General features: G+C 42.0%; 1 protein-coding gene across 2 annotated transcripts in view; it reads left to right on the top strand.

Annotated features, from left to right (window-relative positions):
* Hs2st1 (heparan sulfate 2-O-sulfotransferase 1) overlaps nt 1-7,340 on the top strand; it is a 146,867-nt gene extending 139,527 nt beyond the window's left edge. The window contains exon 7 of one of the 2 annotated variants that reach the window (XM_055614338.1): nt 724-7,340. In XM_055614338.1, coding sequence (XP_055470313.1) covers nt 724-953 — 230 coding nt within the window. In that variant the 3' untranslated portion in view covers nt 954-7,340. The remainder of the gene's footprint in view (nt 1-723) is intronic. The other variant, XM_055614339.1, reaches the window with a different exon arrangement.
* The last annotated feature ends 1,762 nt before the right edge of the window (nt 7,341-9,102 follow it).

Below are 9,102 nucleotides of genomic sequence, written 5' to 3' on the forward strand. Positions count from 1 at the left end.
TCTGGAATAAGCTGGACTACAGTTCTAGAGCGGGCGGAGGCTGCACACGTGAGCAGCCGTCGTGCTGTGCTGCTGTGGTCTGTCTACAAGTGTACTTGAGACCCTGGGCTCAGTCACACACTGATGGGTTTTATTTCTAGCTGCTTGAGAGCATGCCATCTGCCCTCAGTTCTCTGGGACTGTAGCAAATGTGGGAGGGGGAATTAGAGTTAAGTTTGGTGATGGGTTTTACCACATTTTTTTTTAAATAAACAAAGGCCAGCAAGGTGTCTCAACAAGGTGAAAGCACTTCCTGGGTGAGCCTAATGACCCAAGTTAGATGCTGCGATCCTCAGAGCCTGTGATGGAAGAGGACCGACTCCAGGAAGTTGTCCTCCAACCTCCATGTGCACACTCATATACACTGATTTTGTTGTTGTTGTCGTTAAAAAAATAAGTAAACAAGCCTTAGAGTGGTGTGAGAGTGACAACCTCCACTTACTGAGTGTTGATCCTTGTGTGCACTGTGGGGGCGTTTCATTGCCTCTTTCAAGGATCCTTTCTATCGGAGTGTGCCTCTGGCGAGGTTGGCTTCCGGGTCTGCTGGAGTGTGTCAGTATTTTAAGGCAGGCTGATGCTTGCCCTTCAGTGTGTCATGTTAACATAGCCGTCTCTCCAAGTCCAGAGGCATGTCTCTGTGTGCTCTGTCTGAATTATTTACGTTTCTTGTTTTTCCATTGTAAGTAGGAAAGAAATCTCACCTTAGGAAGACCACAGAGAAGAAACTGCCCACAAAGCAAACCATCGCGAAGCTGCAGCAGTCTGACATTTGGAAAATGGAGAACGAGTTCTATGAGTTTGCACTGGAACAGTTCCAATTCACCAGAGCCCATGCCGTCCGTGAGAAAGATGGAGACCTCTACATCCTGGCCCAGAACTTTTTCTATGAAAAGATCTACCCTAAGTCGAACTGAGCGCAGCCGTGGCCAGAGCCTTCCAAACCCAAACTTGACTCTGGCGCATTCCGTGCTCCCAGCTTCCACCTGCTACTGTGTGTGCGAGCCTGGTCGCTGACCTGCACTGGGGAGCAGACATGAATGTCAAGAAACATCCTGGCTGGGATGTCGGCCTTATAAGGAGTGCTTACGTTTCAGGCATTTTTATTTTTGTTTTCATTTTCACGATAGTTATTATCTCCTCCCGGTTGCGGTGTGGGGGACCTGGCATTGCCTACAATACACACATGCAAACACACATGCAAGTTAGCCAGAGGGCTGAATTCCACTTCAGAAGAGGTTCTGATTCTCTTGCTTTCGATAAGCATTTCTTTACCTCTCCTTGAATGAAGATGAACCCATTTGCCACTCCCCTTCTGGAAGTTTGTGTGCACAGCTGTGCTGGATAGTGCTAAGAAGTGTTTGACAGTTTTTGTTTTTGCGAATCATGTTTAAGAAAGGCTATTGCAGTGTTTGATCATGTTCTCTCAGATCTATTTCTGCTACAGTTAGGTTTGCCCATATTTATATAGGCTTTTATTTTATGATCGTTAGTGTTAAAAAAATCAACTTAAAACCAGTAATAATATTGTAAAAAGATAAAGCAGTTAAAGCAGTATTCCTGATTCCTATCTCCCCAGTATCTGATATTGGGGTGATATTTATAAGAATGTTGACAACATTATCTGAGGCTTTCTTAAGGATTTCCACACATTATCCAAAAAGTAAGTTTAGTATTTGTTTTTCCATGGCTTATCTGTAACCCTGTCCACTGAAATATCAGTGATTCCATATGGCGACTCCCATCTGTGAGCTGTGATATGGGTAGGATTTTCCTACTTCTGTACTTTTACCTGTAGACTATTTTTACTATGGTGCTTTATAATGTGTTTTAAAGCATTGCATTTACAAAAGAAAAAATGAAAAGGCTGTAAATATTGCATATTTTATGTATTTGGACCAAAAAGTTACAAGTAAGTAGACAAAAGTGGTTTTGCACCAGTTTTATTATGTCAAGTAAAGTCATCAGACCTACTATTCTTGTATTTCTCATTTAAATTACTGTTATGATGTCATAGAAATGAACTAACGTAGCCTTTCAATTTTGATAGAAAACATTACTCGCCCTGAGGCAATAGTGATAATGGAAAAAATACTGGACAGAGTCTAAGGGTTTGATTGCTGGTTCCAGCTGTGTTCCTTCCTGCTGTGTGATGTTAGGCAAGTCACTTACCCTGTTTGCCTCAATTTCCACATCTTGAGATTAGGATACTAATACCCGCTGGACCTACCTCACAGGGCTGTTGTGAGGACTAAGTAAGATGGCGTGGATGAGAGCACTTTGAAACTGTCAGTGGTGTTTAAATGTAAGGTGTTGTCATAGAGGTCTCTCTAACATAGTTTCATACTGCCCATCCTTTTAACAACAAAAAGGGAAAATCCACTTTTAAGCTTTATAAGAAAAAAAACCCTTTACCTTGATATAAATTTGTGTTTGATAAATATCTTCTCAGTGTTTTATCTTCTGTGTTTTAGCAACTATTGAAATGTGAAACACTTGTAAACTCTAGCAACTTGGGTTCTTCTTTAGTTGATGAGGAGTGGGAAAATCTTCTGCAAACTTGAAAGATGTTCTTGTCTTTATTTGACCTTTGTCATTCAAAAATGGTGGCTATTTTACACCTATGCTTGTTAAAATATGTTTTCTAGAGTTCAATTCCTCTATTAATTCTTCACCTCCTTCTTCAGATTCAGAATTCATATTCCTCTCAGACATACTTTTCTAAAGGAGTAATTACTTGTATATTTAGTTTAAATAATTTCAAAATAGGACCTCATCAAACAAAGCATTTTTAACAGAAGGTTTTGAAGTTTATTTATTGTGTAATAAAGGGAGCAAAAAAACACTGCATATCAAAAACACTTACAGAGACTAAAGGAATGATCACCCTGTATCACCCTGCCCTGCCAATCTGAAAATGTTAAGAGAACATGGCCACATTTTTCCCTCTCCCCCTTTCCAGTGAAAGCTAACAAGTTGTTTTCCTGCCCAGAGCTAAAGAGCTACTTCCAAACAGGTTATTCTTGGGAGTCCACGATAAAATCTTTTAGGTGATTAGGGTAGCCCTTAGTACACTAACTGGGGCGTTCTATAAACTGTTCTCTTAAAAGACCCGAGTAAATACATTAGGTCTCTGTGACAGCCATTCTTATTGTTGCAAAGAAGCTGTCACAGACAACGTAAAAACAAACGACCGTGGTTATAGCATAGTAAAACCCTTATTTATAAAACAGCGGACAAAATAGATATGGACCATGAGCTGCAAGCCCCTGCACTGAGAGATGGTCAGAGAGAAGCCATGTCTGTGTCTGAACCAAATTCCCCAAAGAGTTCGTGTACCTCCCACATCTCCCAGATTACGATCCCGAGAACCGCTTTCTGACTCAGTCTCTCCCACAGATTATTCCATTTTATGTACATCGCTTCCAGGTGACCACACTTTCCTAGTTTACCAGTTCAAAATCGGGACTTTTTTTTTTTTTTTTATCACTTCTGGGGGTGAATATGTTCAAAGTGTCCTTTCTGGAGACTGAGAAAAGGGTAGATTTGCTTCTGTTTGATTCAGTAGGAGTCCTGGTAGTCTGAGTCCTGAGAGTATATGACTTTACAATCAAATCAATAGACCCACTGAGATAGTGTGTGATTTTTAAACATGGCAAAGGTTAATAGCAAAGCAAATTAACCACTTTGAATTTTGAAGATAATGTATATGTGTATATGTATCTATATATCTATGTTTATTTCCTACAAAAGAAGAGGTAGCTTTGTGTTCAACTTGTACCAACTGTTTTCTTATTGCTGTGAAATGGCAACTGTTGATAAGCCACTGTGTTTTAAAATGTCCTGGGGAGGATATATTTTATTTTACCAGGCTTTAATCTGTAAAGTGTCACTTAAATACATCTGATAGCAACACTTGAAGTACTGCATGGGAGCTGCTTCTGTGTCCCGCAATACAGTCACACAGTCTCATGTCCTGCTGCTTCTGGACTCCTGGTGACTGGATTTAAATTACCAAAACCCACAAAACTGAAAGTTACTGACTTCTTAAACGACTAGCTTTCCTTTCTATTCTGAAAATTCAGCTAACCCCTATAATTTAAACCCTATTGATCTTCCTCATTATATATCCTGTTGGAAATTCCTAAAATTGTCTGCTCCATCAGGGAATTTACCAGAGTATTTTGATGTTGTATTTGCATAGATAGATAAAAAATAGTTTGTAGATGACAATTCTCTCTTTTTTAATAAAATGAAATTTTCAAAAAAAAGTCTAAAAGCACTAGAGAACTTAACTAACGCCCAGTTCCCTATTGCATAGCTGGTGTTCCGTTTCACATTGAACTTCTGCTCAGAGGCCGTGTATGTAAATCGTTTTCAGACATAGCTGTGGTCCCAGGAGCCTTTATTATGGGACTGTGGTACCTCCGCCTTCTATGAAACTTGTCTCTTAGCTCGAATGCTTCTGCTTCGTGATACATCAGTGCCCTTGCCCTTGCCCTTGCTGGGTCTTTGCATGCTTGTACCCTGGGCAGAGTTACTGTGTGCGGGGCAGAGTGCTCTGTGGCAGTCTCCTGAGAGGAGAGCCCATTCCAAAAGTGCTTCTACCTTGACTCCCCAGGAATGCAGCTTCCTGAGCAGGAATTTGAGGAGTCAGGTGATCATTTGGTCAGATTCATCCTTCACTTTAAGGTCATGTGGTCTGGGAACCTTTGTAGCGCTAGTTATGAAATGAACCCTGATGGTTATGACCTGTTAAAATGAATTCTAGTGTCCATATGACCAGACTGCTGCAGCCTGCCGGGAGTGAGATGTGAGCATCTCCAAGGCAGTGTCCAGCGTGGTTTAGAGAAACAGACATGGTAATTGGGACCTTAGCTAAACAGCGCCTGTCCACCCCCTCCTTCCCATTCCTCTGACCCCTTCCCACTCTCTTTCCCCCCCTTACCCTGCCCTCTCTACCCGCCAGGATAATTTATGCTAGACTCTCCAACCTGAAACCATTTTGTCACATCTCTTGAAGAGATGTTTATCCCTTTCCTGCAGTGCTCTTGTAGCCTTTTGCTGTTGCAGTGTTTCAGTCTGCTACCTGGAGCAGAAGCTATCGGATCAACAGTGTGGGGAGTGGGGATGTGGCATGGTGTCCTGACTTAATATTTTCTTCTGCATTGATGCATTGATTTCTAAAGTGGCCTTGTGTTCATTGTCATCTGATATCTCAGATAACTGTCACCAGAAAGTCCTACGTCATCACCCATCTGCAAAGTCTTCTTAATTTGTGACAAGTTTTTATGCATATTGACCTCTGTTGCCTTTGTATTTATTAGTCATTGGTGTTGACATTTCAGATTGGAGATGTATAAGGTATTTATAAATAAACAGCTAACATGAGGAAAAGTAAAATAGGGACAAGGCTGTTGGGGTAAGAGGAGGTGGGGTCATGAAAAGGTTAGCCCTTGTGGAACTCTGTCCTTAGGGCATGATGTGGCTGACACATCTTGAAAACAGCAGCAGTGCTACCATATGAGACCCTCACAAATTTAGCATTTTGCTTGTTTTAAGATTTATTAATTTTAGCCAGGCATATAACCTCTGAGTATAGGCAAAGAGGGAGGCAGAAGCAGGTGGATCTCTTTGAGTTCAAGACCAGCCTGGTCAACAAAATGAGTCCAGGACAGCCAAGGCTACACAGAGAAACCAAATCTCAAAAAACCAAAATCATCATCATCATCTCTTGAGTTCAAAGCCATCCTAGTCTACAGAGTAAGTTCCAGAATTACACAGTGAGACCCTGGGGGAAAAAAAAAAAACAAGAAATAAAATGTATAGATTTATCTGTTGTGGTGGTGCACGCCTTTAATTCCGTTTAATTTCAGAACTTGGGAACCAGAGACAGATAGAGCTCTGAACTCAAGGCCGCCCTGGTCGACAGTTTCTGAACAGCCAGTGCTACACAGTGAGGCTTGTTTATTTTATGTATGAGGGTCTTGCCTGAGTGTATGTATGTGCAGCCTGTGCACACCTGATACCCACCAAGATCGGAAGAGGGTATCAGGGCCCCTGGAACTGGTGTTTTGGGTTGTTGTAAGCCACCGTGCAAGTGCTGGGAACCAAACCAGTGTCCTCTGCAAGAGCAAGCCAAGCCAACTCTCCATTCCTGATACTTTGTCTTTAAATTAAAAAAAATAATAAGATGTCTTTGGTTTCTTTGGTGGGTATGTGCGTGTGTGATGCTGGGGGTGGAACTTGGGTGTTCTGCAAGAGCAGCAAGTGAGTTAACCCTTCAGTGATCTCTCCAGTCCCAAGATCACACTTTGAACATAACTCCTTAGAAAGAATGAGAGGGTAATTAGAGCCTCACCTGAGAGTCGAGCTTCTTCTTGCCTATCTCTCCATCCCAGCTCTATGTGGGAGATTATAGGATGCTTGGTAGGTCGTTTAACTGGAGGGGGTACCCCACCTAGCCAGCCTTAAAGAGGTCACCCATATTGTGGCTGGACTTTTAGCTGGTATACTGTTGGTCTCTCAGGTCCCTGTGGGTAAGCTGAATAAGCTTGCTGGTTCACCAAGCCCTTTCAGATTTAGAATTTCAGCTACAAAGTCGTGAAAACAATAAGAAACATTGGTCAGTACACTCAGTTCTGATCTCGCCAGTGAGCTGTATTCTCACCTAGGCACCAAGTCAACTGGAAATACATACCTAATTAATGTTAAAATCTGGTCCTTAGAATCCTTGTAGAGCCAATATGCACATGAGCCCAGTACCTAAAGGTTCAAGTGTTGATCCTACAAACAGGAGTTGATGTATTTCATGTAGCATCCCTAGGATCTGAAATGTTTGTGGCAATAACAGTCAATTTGTATATATTGTGTTGAATCTGATAACGTCCTCTTGATAATGTAGCTAGATTGGGCCATAGGAAATGTAGAGTATTTTCAGACTTTTAGGTGTTCTGTATTGTTCTATTTTTAAGCTTCTGTTAATACTGACTAGTATTCTGTTAATACTGAAAGAACAATATATATTTGTAGATAAACAACCTCTACAGTAATTTCATTTGAAGTTGGCCAAGCCTTCAGAAAATGGCCAAGAGGGGATAAGTAGCATTATTCAAACAAGAGGAACCAAAGTCTTATTTTTTTCTTCTTTTAAAGTAATTTAAAATTCTCCAGAGGGTTAGTAAATTGGGTTTCTTGACAGTGTGGTAGTCTGACCAGATTGTGGAGCCTATGAACATTGGGGCTTGGGCTTTGGATCCATCCTGGGCCTGTTTAGAGGAGGCTGTGGCTATTAAACTCTCTTGTACTCATTCAGTTTCTGTCATTATTTCATGTGGGGGACTCTTTAAGGAACACCACTGACAGGAACAGTTTAAAAGCACCGTTCTATTTTGCTTCTAACACACAGATGGCTCCGTGCATGTCACTGCAACACAGATGCACACCCAGATGGAATTAGATGCCCTCTGTGCTACAGTCAAGACAGTCTGTAATGTTTGAGGTGGATCTTCTGAGCGGACAAGATGAGATTAGATTGGTTTCTCTGGGAGCCAGCACTATTCATTTTGCAAGAAAGTTCTATTGGAGGCCTGAGGACTGCCAGAAGCAAAGTGGAAACAGCCCAGCTTTCTCCTCTTATCAAGATCCACAGCTGGTTCCACACTGAGCAATGGAGTAGACCATAGTAAAAGGATTTGAATAATGAGTTGGATCAGAAGCCAAGAAGACGGTCTCTGCCACCCACGATTGCAATATGAACTTCATGTGTTATAACTTTATTTCCATTCTTTGTTGTATGACAAAGGCTGGCATCCCCAACATAGAGTGAATAGCTATTTTTAGTTATCATTTGGCTTTTGTCATTTTTTTAAATAACCCTACTATGTGCTGAGCACTGCAGTACTGACTCTGAACCATACCCCTTAATGTGTAGAATAATCATGTTTACTCCAGTATGACAGTCTAGAACTTTACAACCTCACAGAACACTTTCATATCTTTGCAATCTGTTCTCATGGAGAGGGAATTCCACTGTCCTCATTCTACAGCTGCTTGCAGGCAGGAGGTGGGTTTTGACCTGTTTGTTCAGCCCTTTCAGAGTTGTCGAGGGCTTTAATCCTGGCCAAATCAGCATCTCTAGGGAACTCATGCCCAGGGTTCCCTAAAAGCCAGTCAGGTGGTTCTGACCCAGGCTGAAGTCCAAGAACTACTGGTTCAGAGCAGCAAGTCAAGTGTGAAAACTACCAAGTTTAACCTAGCTGGTTAGATAACTAAAGCTGCTCACAGCAACACTAATGAGCTAAGACTTGAACTCAGATCTGTCCAGCTCACATATAATCTGTTTACAACACAGAGCTGCTGTATAGGCTACAGTCTGTTTTCCCTGTTTCATTCTTGGTACTTGCTTCCTAAAACACTAGTTGAGGAAGATGAAGAGAGCAAGAAAGTAGAAGAAAAATGTCTCTGTGCTTCTGGAGTGATACATAAGTTCTGCCCTTTATTATGAGTTGGGATAGACCCTAGACAGTTTCTAGAGTGTCTGTGGAAGGCCAGGTAGATAGCTGAGGACCCAAACTGACCATCCACTGTAAGCACATCACATCATTTCTCCCCAGTGGTGGATGGGTTGGGGCTGGTGCTCCTTGGTTGGACATAGTTTTTGACTCTGAAGGATTTCATGTCCTGGCCTTGGCAATGTTCCTAGAACTCTGAGTTGACATAGCACAGGATCCACAGCTGCTTGGAAATGCTTGGTGGTGTCCTCACTGATCGTAATTTTCAGCCTGTGGTCACAGTGGCGTCTTCACAACTACATGGGTTACACAAAAGTACTTGCCTGGCTCTCACAAATTTTATCTGTCTTTGCTTTTTGTTTTGTTTTTTGTTGTAAATGAAAGCCCACAACCCGAGGCTTAGTCCATAGCTCAAGGATCTGTCAAGTAACTCAGAACTCCCCACTGCCCCATCACACTCCCTTTCCCATGTTCTCAGGAGAGACCACAGAGATGCAGGGCCCCTCAGGGGCAGTGTGCCTCCTGAGCACATTCTTGAAGGGGAAAGGCTATT

This window comes from Psammomys obesus, unplaced genomic scaffold (assembly GCF_907164565.1).
Source record: "Psammomys obesus unplaced genomic scaffold, mPsaObe1.curated_primary_1811, whole genome shotgun sequence".
NCBI lineage: Eukaryota > Metazoa > Chordata > Mammalia > Rodentia > Muridae > Psammomys > Psammomys obesus.